Source organism: Dioscorea cayenensis, chromosome 15 (assembly GCF_009730915.1).
Source record: "Dioscorea cayenensis subsp. rotundata cultivar TDr96_F1 chromosome 15, TDr96_F1_v2_PseudoChromosome.rev07_lg8_w22 25.fasta, whole genome shotgun sequence".
Taxonomy (NCBI): Eukaryota; Viridiplantae; Streptophyta; class Magnoliopsida; order Dioscoreales; family Dioscoreaceae; genus Dioscorea; species Dioscorea cayenensis.
In genome coordinates this window covers 3,789,705-3,809,701 of record NC_052485.1, presented here as the reverse complement: position 1 = coordinate 3,809,701, position 19,997 = coordinate 3,789,705, and the positions used below count along the sequence as shown (strand labels likewise).

General features: G+C 34.3%; 3 protein-coding genes across 3 annotated transcripts; all 3 read right to left on the bottom strand.

Annotated features, from left to right (window-relative positions):
• Positions 1 to 210: 210 nt before the first annotated feature.
• LOC120278213 (beta-hexosaminidase 2-like) lies at positions 211 to 3,969 on the bottom strand. The gene is made up of 2 exons (XM_039285158.1): positions 2,841 to 3,969; positions 211 to 1,205 (listed from the first exon to the last, which is right to left on the bottom strand). The coding sequence occupies exons 1-2, from the start codon at positions 3,643 to 3,645 to the stop codon at positions 274 to 276; spliced, it is 1,737 nt and encodes a 578-aa protein (XP_039141092.1). The 5' UTR covers positions 3,646 to 3,969; the 3' UTR covers positions 211 to 273.
• Positions 3,970 to 8,604: 4,635 nt separating this feature from the next.
• On the bottom strand, positions 8,605 to 11,214 carry LOC120278214 (beta-hexosaminidase 2-like). Its single transcript, XM_039285159.1, has 2 exons — positions 9,997 to 11,214; positions 8,605 to 8,956 (listed from the first exon to the last, which is right to left on the bottom strand). The coding sequence occupies exons 1-2, from the start codon at positions 10,799 to 10,801 to the stop codon at positions 8,619 to 8,621; spliced, it is 1,143 nt and encodes a 380-aa protein (XP_039141093.1). The 5' UTR covers positions 10,802 to 11,214; the 3' UTR covers positions 8,605 to 8,618.
• A 2,275-nt stretch (positions 11,215 to 13,489) lies between these two features.
• On the bottom strand, positions 13,490 to 17,672 carry LOC120277915 (beta-hexosaminidase 2-like). The gene is given in 3 exon segments (XM_039284781.1): positions 13,490 to 14,453; positions 14,600 to 14,882; positions 14,884 to 17,672. Coding segments are annotated over 3 exon segments (1,713 nt in total). The 5' UTR covers positions 15,370 to 17,672; the 3' UTR covers positions 13,490 to 13,509.
• Positions 17,673 to 19,997: the final 2,325 nt, after the last annotated feature.

Genomic DNA, 19,997 nt, shown 5'->3' with positions numbered 1-19,997 from the left:
AATGATTGATGATTTCATCATCGTGGTTGTTTTACTGGATTGGGCTATGGGCTTTGCTCCTCTCCCATAATAAAAAAAATGTTAATTTAAATATTTATTACTTTTAATATTAATAAATAACTATATAATTAATTAGAAAAAATTAAAATTAAAATTCACACACATATTAAAATAGCTTAATATTTAAAAATCACAAAATAACAAATTCAAAAACACAACCAGATAATTTTCCCGCCAAAAAGCGAAGAACATTCCAGAATTAAATCACAAATTTCAAAAGTTTATATTACACATCCCTTGGTTCCTTCTACACCAGAGAGGTTGGATCGGCTCCGCCCTCACACCTCTTCCCACCATCCTATACCTCCAATCCATCAACCGATCCGTCGCCATGGACGTCCTCCTCCTCCCCTTCTCATCCCTATTCCCACTCCACATCGCCTCCGCCAACGCTGCTTCCCTTGGCCACACCCTCCCGTCTAGCACCGTCCCATCCGCCTGCTCCGACCACAGCGCCACCTCTCCTCCGATCACCAATTCCTTCTCCTTCTCCCTCAACCCCTCCACAATATCATAATCATAGATCCTCTCCCAAGTCTTAAACGGCCCACACCATGATGTATGCTCTGAGATCGCATCGTAAGCACTATAATTCCCCACAAAACCCCCATGCCCGCAATCCAAGTAGTAGAAATCTGCGGACGAGACGATGACGCGGTATCCAGCGGCAACGAGGCGCTTGGTGTTGTTGATCCCGTTGTTCCAGGTCTGGAGGATGGTGGTTGATGGAGGGATAAGGGAAGATGGGACTTGGATGGTGGAATCCAGAAGGATGTCCTCCCAATAGACGACGGTGCGGTTGAGGGAGATGAGGAAAGGGTGGGTGTCGGAGATGAAGCGCTGGAGGAGTTGGGATAAGTTGTGGCCGGAGGAGAGGAAGGATTGGATCGAGGGATCGGAGGACCAGCAAAAAGGGTTGAGCTCGTCGGCGCCGGAGTGGAAGAAGGGATCCGGGAAAAGGGAGGCGGAGTCGCTGAAGACGTTGTGGAGGACTTCGTACGTACGAGGGTGGAGAGGGTTGAGCTGGCCCGTGCCGGGCCCCGAGCCGAGACGGTGGGCTCTGTCGAAGGGCCCGTTTGGGAGCCAGAACTGATTCGCGCACGTGACTATTTCCGGGAATGCTCCCGCCCAGGAGAGAGAGTGCCCTGTGAGGGTCAAATGGTAAATTGCTATCCCAGAGCATTTATTTATGATTTTTTAAAGAAACAATGAATTTTTTTAAAATGAACCTGAACACCAAATAAATCAAGGCAGGATTAATTTAATTATAAATTATATTAATGGATTAGCCCCATTTCTAAATCAGTCTATATAGATGAACGTTTTCTACTTTTCTTTGTTAATGACCATGTAGTAAATATTAAATGGTCGTTTGGTTCTTGGTAATGATATATTACCACGTAATGAAATTACCATGGTAATATCAATGAGAATGTTATATAGTTGCGAATATTATAGTAATTTAATATAATCATATTTGTTTGTGAACTCTTATTACCGGGAATAGTTTATTATCGTGTTTGGTTGTCATGGTAATCAATTTGTTAAAATATAAAAAGTTATAAGATTATCATGTTAATCCTATTACCACTAAATTTAGTGTCTATCTTGGATTACCATGGTAATCTTATAACTTTTTATATTTTAATAAATTGATTACCATGACAACCAAACACGGTAATGAACTATTCTCGGTAATAAGAGTTCCCAACTAAACATGGTTATATTAAATTACCGTAATATTTCCAACCATATAACATTCTCAATTATGGTAATCTCATTATGTGGTAATATGTCATTACCACCGATATAATACCAAACGTAGTAATATTTTCAAATTATCACGTAATACGTGATAATCCTTCTATATTACCACGAAACAAACGGCACCTAAGAGTATCTTTCTATATTACCACGAAACAAACTGCACCTGGAAGTATCCGATTAATTCTTTTCTTTGAAAATTCTTTGCTTGGGTTAGTTGGATAGACATCCGAGTCAGTAGTTATTTGACCTGCGAAGCACGTGCTATTAAAGATTATTTTATAAAATTTATTATAAATTATATAAATAACTGACAAATTAGTTGGATGGTACTATCATTTTCAGGTGGATAATATGGTTAATAATTTAATGTGTTGATTAACAAAGTATTTATTATTATTTTTTAAAATTATTTTTTGATTTCACATTGGTTGGAATTATTATGAGAAAATAGAATATAATTGTTACAGCAATAAATGATATATCAATTAAAAATATTTTATTTGAAATTTATTTTTATTCTAAGAAAAACATATCTATTGAAATTGTTATATATGTTTATAAATTTGGAGAGAAAATGAGAGAGAAATAATTAGAAAAGGGATAGTAAAATAGACAATTAAATAGTCATTTTTTCTGTAAATAATTACGGAAATACCTATTTTGATAATTAATTAAAAAAATAATATTTTAAGAAAATCTTAGAGGGAGAAATTAGAGATAATTTAGAAAAATAATATTCATGGATTTTTAAAACTTAACTTTTTTAATAGGAGGTATTAGGTTAAAAAAAAAAAATATTTATTCAATAGACAACAGAATTTTTTATGATTTAAATATAATGAAAAAAATGATCTTCATTTTATTGAATATACAAAAAAATAATACTAATAATTTAATAATCATTAAAAATTTATAGAGGTATATACGTATAGATTTTTTTTATTATTTAAAATTTAATAATAAAATTTAATGATATATAATTAAAAATTTTAAACAAGGATTAAAGAGCTAACCAGGGGTATCAAATTCAGGCACGACGCGGACGCCATAACTCATTGCGAAGTCCACGATCTTCTTCACATCCTCCGGCGAGTACTGCATGTCGGGGCCGTACGATCCGGCGGCGGCGAGGTTGGGTTCCGACGGGAGCACCAGCGGGAAGGATTGGGAGTCCGTGATGTGCCAGTGGAAAACATTGAGCTTGTTCGCACCCATGGTGGCGATGGTGCGCATGATGTCCTCCACGGGGTAGAAGTTCCTCGAGGTGTCGAGCATGAGGCCACGGTGAGGGAACAACGGCCGGTCGTTGATGTAGAGATCGGTGGCGATCAACGGTGGGCTGCCCCAGGAGAGCTGGGAGAAGGACTCGAGGCCGCGGATGGCACCCCAGACGGTGGTGGAGGAGAGATTGGCGACGCCATTGGAGGAGGAGATGGTGAGGGAGTAGGATTCGTCAACACCGTGATGGAGAGGGGCGAGGATGTCGGTGATGTGGAGTGTGAGGGAGAGGAGAGGGGTGGGGGAGATGGGAAGAGATGGGGGGACGATGGGTTGGTAGCCCTCGGAAAAGAGGAGGCTTTCGTGGCGCTTCACAGCGGTGCGGAGGTGCATGTGGTGGTAAGGGGCGGAGATTTGGAACGCCGGGGAGATGGTGGCGGCCTTGGGTGATGGCCAGGAGATGGAGGTTGGGATTGGCCAGACATTGATGGGGAGTTGCTCGGAGTTGCAGGAGATTGTGAGCTGGAGGACGAGGACGATGAAGAGCTTCGGCATCGCTGCCATGGTGTTTGATGAAATGCCACTGAGAATTGCAGCCATAAAGCAAGGTATGTATTCTTTTTTATTTATATTATGGTTCTAAGATTTCAAAATATGGTTTTTTGATGAAATGATTTGAAAGCAAAGTCTTTGATAAAATGCTTTTGAGAATCATAAGTGGGGAAGTGTTTAATTAAATAGATTTGAGAGTCGAAGACCAATTGTTTGATGAAATCCTTTTGAGGATTAATGCAAGTGTGGGAACGTATTAAAAGTGAGTGGGGTTTGTGGTCCATTGGTAAAGTTTTGATCATTGTGAGAGAACCAATGATTTTACGGGGTAAATTTTTCATTTTGATCATTGTATTTCAATTTCTTTATTTTTGGTCACTAGATATTAATTTGTTTTCACCAGTTGATCACTTGTGGTTTTTTGGCCAAATTTAGATAAAGTGGCCGGAAATACCACGTCATTCAAGTGAGTTGAGTCATTTTTTTTCCCGCTAGAATGAAAAAAAATATATATTAAAAAAAAAAAAGAGTGAAGTGGCATTTTCGCCAGTTCATTTAAATTTGGCTGTAAAACCGCAAGTGATCAACTGGTGAAAATAAATTAATATCTAATTACAAAAAAGAAACAAATTGAAACACAATGACCAAAATGAAAATCAGTATCACATGAAAAATTTACCGGATTTTACGGAGATATTTTGGTGATTAATTTGTTGTTGGGTGAAAATCATGTTACTGCTTAACTCTGTGATTACTGAATTTTTATGTATAGTAATTTTAGTAGATTCTTATGGGTGATAAGAATGCTTTAAATAATTTGTTGTTCTTTACAAACGGGTTTATATTTTAAAAGAGGTAAACTTTGTAACTAATTGTTTTACTTGACTTCCTAGTTTGTAGTCACCTGTTTTATTTTATAGATAATATAACCACTTGGAGTTGTCTGAATTATTTGTTATTTTTAAAAATAGGTTTGTCTTTTTTAAAGAGAAATTTTGTGACCGATGTGTTTTACAAGTCACCTATTTTTACTAGATTTTTATAGTAATATTACCATTTTTTTATAAAGATAATATTACCCTTTGGAACTCTCTGGTTTATTTTTCTTTTTTAAAAAAAAAAATTAGTTTACAATTTTAAAGGAAGAAGATTTTATAACCAATGTGTTTTTAGTTGACGTCCTAGACTTTACTGGTCATATGTTTCTTTGGTAGATATTTTTTTTTTAGACAACGTTACCATTTGGAACTCTTTGAATTATTTTTTTTATTTTTTAAAAGTGGACATATATTGTATATATATATATATAGACAATATTTTTTCTGGGGACATACAAGAAAATAAATCTAAAAATATCCCCACGACAATCATTAAATCACTCATATAACGATCGCTATTTCATTACTAGTCCGGGAGGTAAAGTTAATAATGTTAATCTCACCTCTAGTGTTATATTTATAATAAAACAACAACTATTAAATGATGATCTAACAATTGTTGTAAGACATTCTTAGATTTTTAAATATAAAGACATCCCTAAATTTCTGGCCCTCATACATATATATATATAGTCAAATGATCAAATATTCTACTTTGGCCTAGTGCAAGTTTTTTTTTTTCCAAAATATGAAACCCGGCTATCACCTGTGACGGTGGGTGTATATATGTATTTATTTATTTAATGTAATAATAATAGCTATGTATTTTCCCTAATTTTACATCGGAGTTTTTAAAATTTTGTGAAGAGTTTTAAGACAATATCATATATAAAATAATATAATTAAATAACTCTTATCATAGAAACTATTTTATACTTTGGATTTCAAAAGTTTTATAAACATTTATTACATAAATAATTATGTGTAATTAATGTTTCAATTATTAACATTATAAGTAATATAAATAAAAATTTTAATGTTATTAAAAAAATTTAAATTGTTCCTTGAAATGCTATTGTACTATATTATATATCTACTTTAATAATATGTATTAATAATAATAATAATAATAATAATAATAAATGTTGTTCAGGATTAAAAAAAAAAAGCCACATACATATTCACATCTATAGAATTAACGGTTAATTCTTAAAGTAGTGGATTTAAGTTTGTTAGTTCTTTTGTGTGGGATAAATTGAGCCAAAATTTAAATTTATTGCAATGTTGTTGTTAAGAATCAAATATAAAGTTTTTAATTCAAAATGAATTTATTTAACATTCTTATTTATATAAAAAAAAAATTGCATAGTAACATCATTAGTGACCATTCCTGGGATTACCCACCCCTATACAATAGAACCAAGATAGATTCATTAGTGGCCTCTCCTAATTACTTAATTAAATAAATACGTATAAATAAAATAACATTAATAAAAAACCATTGTGGGCTCTTTTCTTTCCACCCGGCCTTTAATTAGGGTATGACCGGTTGAAAAAGCATAGATCACAAATCAAAATTTAATTTTTTTTTTTTTTATATTTCAGATGATTGCGGGTTCATGACTCCTATTAGGGGCAATCCCCTAATATTAATTACCCCAGACAATGTCATAGGAACCTCCGATTAAGAAACAAGTGTGAATGAGAAGTAACTGAATAAACATGATAATGTTTTTTATTAATTTAATTTCAAAGATGCATGCGAATACATGATCATAGACAAGAATACAAAAAAAGAGAGCTATTCTCTTAAGAGAGCTTAACAAGAGATTTTTTTTAGAAAGAGCTATTTCTATCATGCTCTTCAAAATTTATTTTTTTAGCTGGCGCTCTTATCTCCTATACTGAAAGTATGTCAGAAGATCCTTTTAGCTTTATGGATGTAGCTCTCCTCGATTTTCTTTTTTTTTTATGTGGGTTTGTGTCTTGAAACATAGCTTAGTCCAAGCTGCGGTCACTCTACATTTACGAGTTGCCTACTTGGTCACTTTTGCTTCTTTTTATCGCGAAGACTTTGGCTCTTTCGACTTGTAAAATCTTCACTCCTCGACTTGTGAAACTTCTCCGTCTTTGACTTCTGGTGCCTTTAAAACTTCGGAGTTCAGATTTGTCGCTTTACACGATCGATTTAGGTCTTAGCTCTTCAATGTTTTTGAGCCTTGACTATTTGAATTCTTTTTTTTAAGTTGTGACCTTTAGCATGGTTAGGTCATTAACTTGATAATTTTGACTTGATTTTAAAATGGACCTCAAACTCTTTTTTTTTTTTTTTGAAAGAGACATCATAATGGGCTTAGGGAAATCTTTGCCAACTCAACTTTTTCAATGAGTGTTGATGAGAAACATTTTTCTTCTTTTTTTATGAAAAATTTTTCATTCATTTTTTTCATCCATCATCATTTTTCTCTGTGAAATTTTCATTTTTTTACTCTTCCTTTCATTTCAAGAAAATATTTTTCTTTTTTTTTCTTTTTTTTTTTTGTACTTTTCATTGCACCTCTTTTCACTCCAACGGGTGTCAAAAGACCTCCAAGTGAGTTTCAAGAAATCTTTGTCAACTTTTCTCTTTTTTTATAAGTGTTGATGAGAGATATTTTTTGTAAACTTTTCATTTTTTTTATCACTTCAAGGAATTTTTTTATTCTTCTTTTCATTTCACTTTTTTACTCCAATGAGTGTCAAAAGACCTCAAAGTGAGCTTGAAGAAAGGGTTTGATTTTTTTATGAAAAATTTCTCTTTACCCCAAAAGTGTCAAGATTTCAAGATGGAATTAGAGAAAATTATGAAAAATTAATTGTTACCCCAAGAAAACCAAGGCTTCAAGGTGAAATGAGAGAAATCATGAAAAATTTCTCGTTACCCCAAGAAAAGCCGAAGCTTCAAAGTGGAATAAGAGAAATTTCATAGAAATTCTTGTTACCCCAAGAAAAGCCAAAGCTTCAAGGTGGAATGAGAGAAATTTCATAGAAATTCTCGTTACCCCAAGAAAAGCCAAAGCTTCAAGGTGAAATGAGAGAAATTTCATAGAAATTCTCGTTACCTCAAGAAAGCCAAGACTTCAAGGTGGAATGAGAGAAATTTCATGAAAAATTTCTCGTTACCCCAAGAAAAGCCAAGGCTTCATAGTGCATCACCAATGAGCCGCTTAGTGTCAGTAAAGGCGACATGGAACGATGTAGTGCGGCTTCCCTGGTTTTATCGGATTCATCTCAACCATCTTTACAGCTGCGTCCAAGGAAACCTATATCTCTGCCTCTACACAGACATGCAAGCTTTCATGTTTCTTTTCATGGATTGGGACTCTCCTCTTTCTTTAATTTTATATCTTTTGCAAAACGTTTACTTCGGAAGGATCTTAACGCCAACTTCTTTCTCCATTTTCCTAACCGAGGCCTTATCTTCCAGCTAGTTTTCCTCCTTTCTTTTGCCAATTAAGATTTCGGTTGTTCTCGCATGTAAATGAATCCCTCGGCCTTCAATTTTGGCATGCTAATCTTCAAACTTTTAGAAGAGCCTTTGGACTCCATGAGGCCGAACAACCATTATCACCGATTGAAAAAATGGTTTTGGGCATGAGCACAGTGGGAGAAAGGAAAAGAGAGAGAGAGAACACGAAGAAGAGAGAAAAGAAATTCCTCTAATGCATGCACGTGCATGTATTTTTCCATTAAATATATGAAAAAAAAAATCATATATATGTATATATATATATATTTTTTTTTTGAGAGAGAAATCATGAACGTGAGAAAGAAAGAGACACCAGGAATGTGTCTTCATTGCATGCCCAAATAAATAATAATAATAAAAACAAATAAGGCAGCATGCTATCAATGGAAGTGGCACCCTTCACGTGCATGGACTTGAAAAGGAATGCATATAAAACTTAAAAGTGGGGTCCGGTGCATGTGAAAGCATGGATGCATCATGCTCATCATACAAAAATAACATTCATTACTGCTGTGCTTTTCATGTATATATATTAAAAAAACGTAATACCTCTTCATCAACCTTCTTCGATCTCCTTGTCTTCTCCCCTTCTTTCTCTTCTTTTTTTCTTCTTCCATCTCACTTTTCTTCAACCCTTATTGTCTTTTTTCAGTACCTCCTTTTTTTTCTTTTCTCTCCCTCAACCCCTCCACAATATCATAATCATAGATCCTCTCCCAAGTCTTAAACGGCCCACACCATGATGTATGCTCTGAGATCGCATCGTAAGCACTATAATTCCCCACAAAACCCCCATTTTCGCTGAAGACGTTGTGGAGGACTTCGTACGTACGAGGGTGGAGAGGGTTGAGCTGGCCCGTGCCGGGCCCCGAGCCGAGACGGTGGGCTCTGTCGAAGGGCCCGTTTGGGAGCCAGAACTGATTCGCGCACGTGACTATTTCCGGGTATGCTCCCGCCCAGGAGAGAGAGTGCCCTGTGAGGATCAAACGGTAAATTGGTATTCCAGAGCATTTATTTATGATTTTTAAAGAAACAATAATAAATCTATTATTTAATGAACCTAGACACCAAATAAATCAAGATTAGATTAATTTAATTGAGTAATAAATTATATTGATGAATTAGCCCAATCAGTCTATATAGATAAATATTATCCTATTAATTATTCTTCTTTGAAAATTTTTTGCTTGTTTATGTTGGATAGACATCTGAGTTAGTAGTGGTTTGACATGCAAAGCACATGATCAAAGATTATTTAGTTGAATTAGCCGTTAATGGTACCATTTTTTTATGTGGAGAATATGGTTGAGAATTTTTTGTGTTGGGTTATGAGTGTGTGAATATTGTGTGTATATATAAATTTGGAGAGAGAGACGAGAGAGAAATAATTAGAAAAGGGATAATAAAATAGATAATTAAATTTGAGAAAAAAAAAATGTAGAGGGAGAAATTAGAAGTGATTTTAGAAAACCTACTAAAATATTTATGAATTTTTAAAAATTAACTTTCTTAATAAGAGATTTTCGGTCACACAAAATAATAATAATAATTCAATAAACATCCGAAATTTTTATGATTTAAATATAATTAAAAAATCAGCTTCATTTTATTGAAATGTATAAAAAATATTAATTTAATAGTCATTAAAAATTTATAGAGGTATATATGAATAGATTTTTTTTATTATTTAAAATTTAATAATAAATTTTAATGATATATTCGGAGTCAATTTTGAAACTTATATACAACGTTAGGTTTTATTGACAAAATTTTCAGGACATAATACCTTTTTGGTCAGGGAAAAAACCTTTGTTCTAATTATATAGCCTCATAAAACCTTTATTAGAACGCCTAGCATGAAACCTTAATACCTTCGTAAATGGTTATATTATCAGGGGTGTAAATGCAAAAGGGCAATAATAATTTAAAAATAGTTATATTAGCAAGGGTGTAAATGCAAATTGATAATAATAATTAAAAATTTTAAACAAGGATTAAGAAGAGCTAACTAACCAGGGGTATCGAACTCAGGCACGACACGGACGCCATAACTCATCGCGTAGTCTACGATCTTCTTCACATCCTCCGGCGAGTACTGCATGTCGGCGCCGTACGATCCGGCGGCGGCGAGGTTGGGTTCCGACGGGAGCACCAGCGGGAAGGAGTGGGAATCCGTGATGTGCCAGTGGAAAACATTGAGCTTGTTCGCACCCATGGTGGCGATGGTGCGCATGATGTCCTCCACGGGGTAGAAGTTCCTCGAGGTGTCGAGCATGAGGCCACGGTGAGGGAACAAAGGTCGGTCGTTGATGTAGAGATCGGTGGCGATCAACGGTGGGCTGCCCCAGGAGAGCTGGGAGAAGGACTCGAGGCCGTGGATGGCACCCCAGACGGTGGTGGAGGAGAGATTGGCGACGCCATTGGAGGAGGAGATGGTGAGGGAGTAGGATTCGTCGACGCCGTGATGGAGAAGGGCGAGGATGTCGGTGATGTGGAGTGTGAGGGAGAGGAGAGGGGTGGAGGAGATGGGAAGAGATGGGGGAACGATGGGTTTGTAGCCCTCGGAAAAGAGGAGGCTTGCGTGGCGCTTCACAGCGGTGCGGAGGTGCTTGTGGGCGTAAGGGGCGGAGATTTGGAACGCCGGGGAGATGGTGGCGGCCTTGGGTGATGGCCAGGAGATGGAGGTTGGGATTGGCCAAACGTTGATGGGGAATGGCTCGGTGTTGCAGGAGATTGTCAGCTGGAGAACGAGGAGGATGAAGAGCTTCAGCATCGCCGCCATGGTGTTTGATGAAATGCTTCTGAGAATTGCAGCCATAAAGCATGGTATGTATTCTTTTTTATATTATGGTTCTAAGATTTCAAAATATGGTTTTTGATTAAAAGCCAATTTTTTGTTTTGGTGTTTGATGAAATGCTTCTGAGAATTGCAGCCATAAATGATTTGAAAGCAAATTGTGTTTGATTGAATGGCTTTGAGAATTGAAAGCCAATTGTTTGATGAAATGCTTTTGAGGATTAAATGCAAGTGGAGTTTAGTGCTTGATAAAATGGTTGTGGGAGAGTATTATTTAATAGTGAGTGGGGTTTGTGGTCCATTGGTTGGATTTGGGTGGATGCTAGTGAGAGAGAAGTAATGATTTAATGGAGAGATTTTGGTGATTATTTTTATTTTTTGTTTAGGGATAACAAGTAATGAAAATAACGTTACTTGTTATATAACAAGTACTGTTATATTCATAAAATAGTGCGCTTGTCATTTATTATTCAAAAAATAATAATAATAATAATAACAACGTTACTTGTATTACTTTAGGACATTGGATTTTGTTATGCATGAATTTTTTTTTTTAGTAGATTCTTGTGGACAATTTGAAAATCATGTGAAAATCATGCATAATAGTTTTGGTGATTAATTTGTTGTTGGGATAAAAGCAAATGGAAATCATGTCACTGCTTAACTTTGGGATTATTGAATTATCATGTGTAATAATTTTTGTAGATTCTCCATTGATTTCCTAGTCATTTGTTTTATAGATAATATGACCACTTGGGAATTTTCTGAATTAATTGTTATTTTTATAAAACAGGCTTGTGTTTTTAAAAGAGAAATTTTGTAGGTGATCCTAGTCATGTAATTTTACTAGATTTTTTTATAAATAATATTACCATTTTTTGACAAAGATAGTACTACCATTTCGAATTCTTTGGTTTATTTGTTATTTATTTTTTTACTAATAGATGATAAGCGCTCTCTATTAAGGGATTGTTAAAAGAATATATAGGTATATAGATACACCAGTATAGTGACTTACAAACATCTTAGAAAAATCTTATTGTGATGCATTTTGGAGAGATGAAATCACTATTTTTTTATACAGAACCCACACCAAGCCTGTGAACAATATATAAATAGTATCAGACTCAAGTGTACAATATATGAACCATACAATAACAGTACTGTCTTTCGATTTGAACATTTGTTCTCTTTTACATTCTTGTATCATACCATTGGGTTATCCAATGGTTGAGTATTTGTTATTTTATAAAATAGATTTACATTTTTAATTTTAGTTGACTTGCCAGACTTCTAGTCACCTATTCCTTTTGTAATTTTTTTTTTAGAGATAATGTGACCATTGGTGCTCTTTGATTTATTTGTTATTTTTTAAAAGTGGATATATATAATATTCTTCTCGCACCTTGCGCAAATCTTCCCCCCCCCACCCCCAGAATTTGAAACCTGAATAGTTATTTAACTATTTATTCACTCCTATTTAAACCACCGAATTATAAAAAAATTGTAATTAGTTACTTTAATTTGAATTCACATTCAATTAGATTTGTAATTAAAATTTTAAATTTTTTAATTTTTTAGTTAGATTACAGCAATGTCTTTTATCTAATTTAATTTTTTGCTCATGAGACATGTTGATATGGTAAGGGGCATGACATGATATGTTATGTCACCATATAATTAATATAGTTAATCTGGGTGACCCAATTAGACATGAATATAAAATTAGAGTATTTAATTAAATTTTTTTATAATTATATGATTCATATATAAGAATAACCAAATAATTGGCTGATTATTCAAATAAGCATATATAATTAGTGGTATGTTCTTAAATATTGGATTTAAGTTGTTTTGTCTTTGGTTATCTCATAAATTAAAGCAAAATCTTAAATTGACAGTGGTGTTTTTGTTAATAATCAAATATTATGTATTTAATTCAAAATGAATTTATTTAATATTTTTATTTTAAAAACAAATTGCATAGTAGCATAAATGATCACTCTTAGAATTACCCACCTCTCTGGGAAATTCAAACCCATAGTTGATAATAGAACTAGAATTGATCATCTTGTTTTTGTCTCACACTCACAAGAGACCATGTCAAACAATGTTGGTTCTTTGCCCTCTCCCAATCCTTTAATTAAATAAACACTTACACTAAAAATTTCAATATTAATAAACAACTAAAACTAATTTGAAAAGTAATATATAAGTAATGAACAAATAGTTTCCTCTGATGGTAAAGTATTCACAATTCATGATTTTTCAGTATTGTTAGAGAGTTCCTTTTTCTCGATAAGTTATTTTTTAGATTTTTCTGACATAAAAATGATTGATGTTAATAACATTAGCTCTCAGTTTTTAAACAGAACCCATAATTTTAAACACTAATTTACTATATGTTAAGTAAAATTCATGTGAGTAAACAAAAACACGTAATGGTAAACGGAAAATTTTAAACGTGAAGTACATATTATAAGATAAAATAAACTGATAGAGTAAACTATATTAACTAAAAAATAAACTGTCAGAAAAATTGATAGAGGCAAATTCAAACTTCAAAGAGTTTATTTAGGATGTATTGAAATTTTCAAAGAGATATAATTCTTTTTGACATATAAATATTTAAAAAATATTTAAAAAACTCATTGAAAATACTTTAATTAAAAGTCACACGATAACAAAAATTAAAAAACACAACCCAGATATATAAAAATCACAGATTATTAAGCATTCACATTGCACATCCCGTGGTTCCTTCTACACCAGAGAGGTTGGATTGGCTCCGCCCTCACACCTCTTCCCACCATCCTATACCTCCAATCCATCAATCGATCCGTCACCATGCCCGTCCTCCTCCTCCCCTTCTCATCCCTATTCCCACTCCACATCGCCTCCGCCAACGCTGCTGTCCTTGGCCACACCCTCCCATCCAGCACCGTCCCATCCGCCTGCTCCGAAAACAGCACCACCTCTCCTCCGATCACCAACTCCTTCTCCTTCTCCTTCAACCCCTCCACAATATTATAATCATAGATCCTCTCCCAAGTCTTGAACGGACCACACCATGACTCCCCATTCGTCTTCAAATCACTCACCACATCATAAGCGCTGTCATTCCCTACAAAATCCCCATGCCCGCAATCCAAGTAGTAGAAATCCGAGGACGAGACGATGACGCGGTATCCAGCGCCGACGAGCTGCTTGGTGTTGTTGATCCCGTTGTTCCAGGTCTGGAGGATGGTGGTGGATGGAGGGATAAGGGAAGATGGGACTTGGATGGTGGGATCCAGAAGGATGTCCTCCCAATAGACGACGGTGCGGTTGAGGGAGATGAGGAAAGGGTGGGTGTCGGAGATGAAGCGCTGGAGGAGTTGGGATAAGTTATGGCCGGAGGAGAGGAAGGATTGGATCGAGGGATCGGAGGACCAGCAAAATGGGGTGAGCTCGTCGGCGCCGGAGTGGAAGAAGGGATCTGGGAAAAGGGAAGCAGAGTCGCGGAAGACGTTGTGGAGGACTTCGTACGTGCGAGGGTGGAGAGGGTTGAGCTGGCCCGTGCCGGGCTCCGCGGCGAGACGATGGGCCCAGTCGTTAAGCCCGTTTGGGAGCCAGAACTTGTTCGCGCACGTGACTATTTCCGGGTACGCTCCGGCCCAGGAGAGAGAGTGCCCTGTGAGGATCAAATGGTAAATTGCTAATCTTAGAGCTTTTATTTAAATAATATATAATAAATAGTTTATATTAACAGGGGTGTAAATGCAATTTGATAATTAGAATTAAAAATAATTAAACAAGGATTAAGAAGAGCTAACTAACCAGGGGTATCGAACTCAGGCACGATACGGACGCCATAACTCATCGCGAAGTCCACGATCTTCTTCACATCCTCCGGCGAGTACTGCATGTCGGGGCCGTACGATCCGGCGGCCGCGAGGTTGGGCTCCGACGGGAGCACCAGCGGGAAGGAGTGGGAGTCCGTGATGTGCCAGTGGAAAACGTTGAGCTTGTTCGCACCCATGGTGGCGATGGTGCGCATGATGTCCTTCACGGAGTAGTAGTTCCTTGATGTGTCGAGCATGAGGCCACGGTGAGGGAACAAACGGTCGGTCGTGGATGTAGAGATCGGTGGCGATCAACGGTGGGCTTCCCCAGGAGAGCTGGGAGAAGGACTCGAGGCCGCGGATGGCACCCCAGACGGTGGTGGAGGAGAGATTAGCGACGCCGTTGGTGGAGGAGATGGTGAGGGAGTAGGATTCGTCAACGCCGTGATGGAGAGGGGCGTGGATGTCGGTGATGTGGAGGGTGAGGGAGAGGAGAGGGATGGGGGAGACGGGAAGAGATGGGGGGACGATGGGGTGGTAGTGCTCCGAGAAGAGGAGGCGTGCGTGTCGCCTCACAGCGACGCGGAGGTGCTTGTTGGTGAAAGGGGCGAAGATTCGGAACGCCGGGGAGATGGTAGCGGCCATGGGTGATGGCCATGAGACGGAGGTTGGGATTGGCCACACGTTGATGGGGAGTTGCTCGGAGTTGCAGGAGATGGTGAGCTGCAGGACGATGACGATGAAGAGCTTCAGCATCGCTGCCATGGTGTTTGATGAAATGCCTCTGAGAAAATTGCAGCCAAAAAAACAAGGTATGTGCTTTATATTATTGTTATAAGATTTCAAAATATGGTTAGTTTTTTTATGATATGATTTGAAAGAAAATTGTTAGATAAAATGCTTTTGAGAATCAAATTCAAATTGAATGAATGGTTCTCAAAAGTGAAAGCCAAGTGTTTGATGAAATGCTTTTAGAGGATTGAATGCAAGTGTTTGATGAAATGCTAATGAGAGAGTATTAATAGTGAGTAGGTTTGGTGGTGCATTGTCTAGTTTTGGTTGTTTGCTAATGATAGAGAATCAATGATTTAATTGAGATATTTTAGTGAATTATTTAATTTAGGGATTAAAAAATAAATGAAGATAATGTTATTTGCTTGACTTTATGGATGATAAGAATTCTATAAATTATTTGTTATTTTTTAAAAACAGATTTATATTGTAAAAGAGGGGAAATTTATATAATTAATTTCTTAAACTGACTTCATTGTCCCCTGCTTTATTTTATAGATAATATGACCACTTGGAATTCTCTGAATTATTTGTTAGTTTTCTAATAGTATGCCTATATGTTTAAAAGAGGAAAATTGATGTAACCAATATGTTTTAGTTGACTTCCTAGTCACCTATTTTTTTTCTAGATTTTTATAGATAATATTACCATTTGGAGCTCTCTAAATTATTTGTTATTTTTTAAAAATAGGTTTACATTTTTATAATCCGTGTGATTTGATTGACCTCCTAAGACTCCCGGACATTTATTTTTAAGTAGATTTTTTTTTATAGATAATGCAACCATTTGGAACTATCTAAATTATTTGTTATTTTTTAACCTTGTATTTATATTTTTTTTAAAAGGAGGACAATTTTATGGCCACGTCTTTTAATTGCCTTCCTTGCCATCTATGTAGTAGCACCGGTCCGCTTAAATAATAGGTTATGTTTTTTAGTATTAAATAATAAGACAAAACAATGTATACTTATATAAATATGCAATTTTAATTTTCTCAGAAATATATATATATATATATATAATCAATGTTATGATGAAATTGATAAACTATAATTCTAAACATCATAAAAATAGACACATATTATAGCATGATGTTAGAGATGAATAATGTGAACTTATTTGAAAATCTCATACCTGGCACGAGTAAAGTATATATGTCTTTATATTAATCTTTTGATATCTGTGAGAACTAAAGAGATGTGTAAATCACAAGATGAGAGTAGGGACCTCTCAATGCTATATATAAATAGTTTAACTTATCTATATTAGGATTTAATGGACATAGTTGGATTAAAACATTATTTGAGGATATATATTATATTTAAAACAATATCAATAAATATAAAATTACACTAATAATCCCTACTATTGACATCTATAGAATTAATGGATTTAAGATGGTTTTTTATTTGGTGTGGTTGGGATAAATAGAAAGAAAATTTTAAATCTAGTGTGATGAAAATTTGTTGTTAATAATTAAATGTCATGTTTTTAATTCAAGATTAGTTTATTTAGTATTTTATTTATTATAGTTTAACAAATTAAAATTTTTAGATAGTTTGTTGTTATTTGAAGTTAATAAATCTACCTAAAGATTCATTTTTTGTTACATTAAAATTATTTTATGCTTATAGTTTCGTCTTATTTCTTCAACATTTTCCATAACTTTTATATTTAAGTCTCTTATGCATGAAAATTGCTAAACTTAATTCAATGTTTCCGTTAAATGATAGAGAATAATCAAACAACAAGGTTGATCCCTTAATTTAATGGAAACATAACCCATGAGTTAGTGAACAATCTTTAATTTTGCGTCTGCGTGACAATCAAATGTTTGGGGATATTAAAGTTTTCAAAAGATTCTTAAAAACATTCATATAATGAAAAACAGAAGAAGTTACAAACTTTGTGGGGATCTGATTAATTGCAAGTTTGTTTAGTTAAAGTCTAAATTATATTAAATTTGGTTTTCTTGTTCTATTCAGTGGATGCTTTTCCATATATAAGATCCAACCCAACCTTTTCTAATCTTGTTAGTACTCAATTTGTTGTGTTTTTTATAATTTTATTTTTTTAAGAAAGTGGGTAAATTATGATTCAGTTTAGAGTTAATATTTCAATATATTTGTGCTTTTACTTTACGGGAATTTAGGTTTATACTTTTTTTTAATAAGGACATGAATATCACTCAAAAAATTTGATGCCAATAAACAAATAAGTTGTTGGTATTGTGTTCTTTATCTATTAAAGTTTAACATATTCTGTTTTGTTAATTTACATTTATATAAGTTGTGTTTTTATATTTATGTTTATTTTCGTATTCAACATTGATGCAGCAGATAGATGATGTATAATCATTAATTTTTTTTAAAAAAAAATTTTGCCTAGTTAATATTGAATTTGATGTGAAACTATCATTTTGAAAAGATAAAAATTTTGCCATTGGCTTATTGTTGCCATGTTATTAATTAAAAAATATTTTTTTAATACGCTTGGTTGATAATATGGCATAATGTGTCAATGTGAAATTTAAACAACATGCCACTTATTTGTCACATGACTGTCAAAACAAAAATAAGAACAATAAATACATAAAGTATGTAGATATATATCTAATAAATTTAAAATACTTTAACTTTATCAATTAAATTTAATATTTAAGTGCTGATATTGGGACTATCTGTGTTTGTTTAGGGAGAAACCAAATCATTCATTAAGTTGAAATTTATTCATATGTAATAGTTATGATTCAATCAAGTTACATCCAATGGTTAGAATTGACCTGTTTAAATTTATATTCTTTATAAATGAAAATCTGATGATACTTTGAAAATTATATTCAAAATTTATATATACTAGTGTCGGCTGGCCCGTCTTGACGCTTCTGGAGTTATCTATCTTTATTTTTTCTCTTTTTATTTCAATTTATTTGTTCTTTATATATATATTCATTGTTTGTGGAAAATCTCTAAATGTAATTAATATTTTATTTGATGATAATTGTTGTTCATTGAAGTGTTTCATTAATAGAAAATCACATTTTGATTTGGAAGCATTTATCTATGCATTAAATATAGAGCAAAAAGTTCAAGTTTTTATTGTCCATTCAAAAATAGCAACATAAGAGGAGTACAAAATGAAAATATCTTCATTTTACATTCATGATTTTTATTATGGATGTGCATCGAAACACTCAGTGTGTTCAACATTATTATCCATGGTAATCTGGAAGGTTGAGGTCGATCGGAGTAATTTACGGTGTTTTTGGGAGATGGATTGGATTTGAGAGGTTTTTGCCATGGTTGTTTGATGGGTCAACTCGAAAAACAATAACGTCTTAGCTCATCATTAAGTAATGTGAAGTTCTTAATTGGGAAACTATACTAAAAACATGTTATAGTTACTAATGCATGGATCGTTTAGTGTTACATTTTTGTTTTTCATGGTAATCGAGAGTAAATCAATTATTTATGCATTTTTGTTTTGTAATTGATACGCAAGTATTATTATTATATGTGTTTTTCATAAGTCATGATTAGCCTTTGATACATTTGTAGTTAACTTGATATTTTCACATATTTTAATTGAGACTTACATCGGAGTGTTCAAGTTGGTCATAGATTCCAATTTAGTTTCTTGACACTTGTTCATGACATTGGTAGTATTCCATCGCTCATTGCGGTGGAATTTTTCACGCATTAGTAATAACTATTAACATGTTCATATTTTAGAGTATTTTTCAAAACATTTGTAAAAACTTTACTTCGAGTTTCTCCATAAGGTCGCTTTGCATTTTGAAAGCGCAGACAATGATATGTCTTGCACTTGAGTTGATGAAACCTTCTTCTACTGACTTAGTCAATGAAAAGAAAGCAATGAGTCGTAGTAGCCATTAATATTCAATAATCCAACCTACAACAATAAATAAGTTTGTCATAATTTGTTCGTAATTTCCATTATGTTTGCCTATAATTGTATTGAATTCACCGACTTATTATGTGATACCTAATTGTGCCACGTAATCACTTCAAAAAGTTCTTCAAGGTACCACAACCTCCTGCATAATAATTTCAATTGAGATTAATTAGTTTTATTTCAAGAGAAAAATTTACTGACTTGTGAGAGGATGTGCTTTGGTATAATGAATGATAATAGGGGATGATATCAAAATAAAACAATGTTAGATGAATATATAATAAATATGAAATGTAGGTTGTGTAATAACCAGGCACTTAGCAATAAAAGCATCCAGATTGCGGAGTCATTTATGCTTTCTTTGGTGCATATTAGTCTGGTTTTACTTCTCTAGAGTGATGCCGGTGATCTGACAAAGTTACAAAACAATATATATTACCGAAGTAGCCATTGGTATTTGTGTTTTCTTGGGAGGAAAGCTTATCATAAAATTCAATAATTTTTCATACCTCTTTATCCATTAGAGCTTTGGGAATAATACTTAAACACATGGAGAGTGTTAATAACTGGACATCAAATAAATACCATTTGAAATTTTAACTTTTTAAATAAACCATGCCAAGAACTTGTTTTCCACGTGAGAGGCGGGTTTTGCCGATCTCAATTGCCATCGTCATTGACTATG

Bases quoted from the DNA above. Each gene is read 5' to 3' on its own strand.
- LOC120278213 (XM_039285158.1), bottom strand. From the start codon at position 3,645: ATGGCTGCAATTCTCAGTGGCATTTCATCAAACACCATGGCAGCGATG. The intron at 1,206-2,840 runs GTTAGCTCTTTA...TGACCCTCACAG, and splicing joins GCCTGAATTTGATACCCCTG to GGCACTCTCTCTCCTGGGCG.
- LOC120278214 (XM_039285159.1), bottom strand. From the start codon at position 10,801: ATGGCTGCAATTCTCAGAAGCATTTCATCAAACACCATGGCGGCGATG. The intron at 8,957-9,996 runs GTTAGTTAGCTC...TGATCCTCACAG, and splicing joins GCCTGAGTTCGATACCCCTG to GGCACTCTCTCTCCTGGGCG.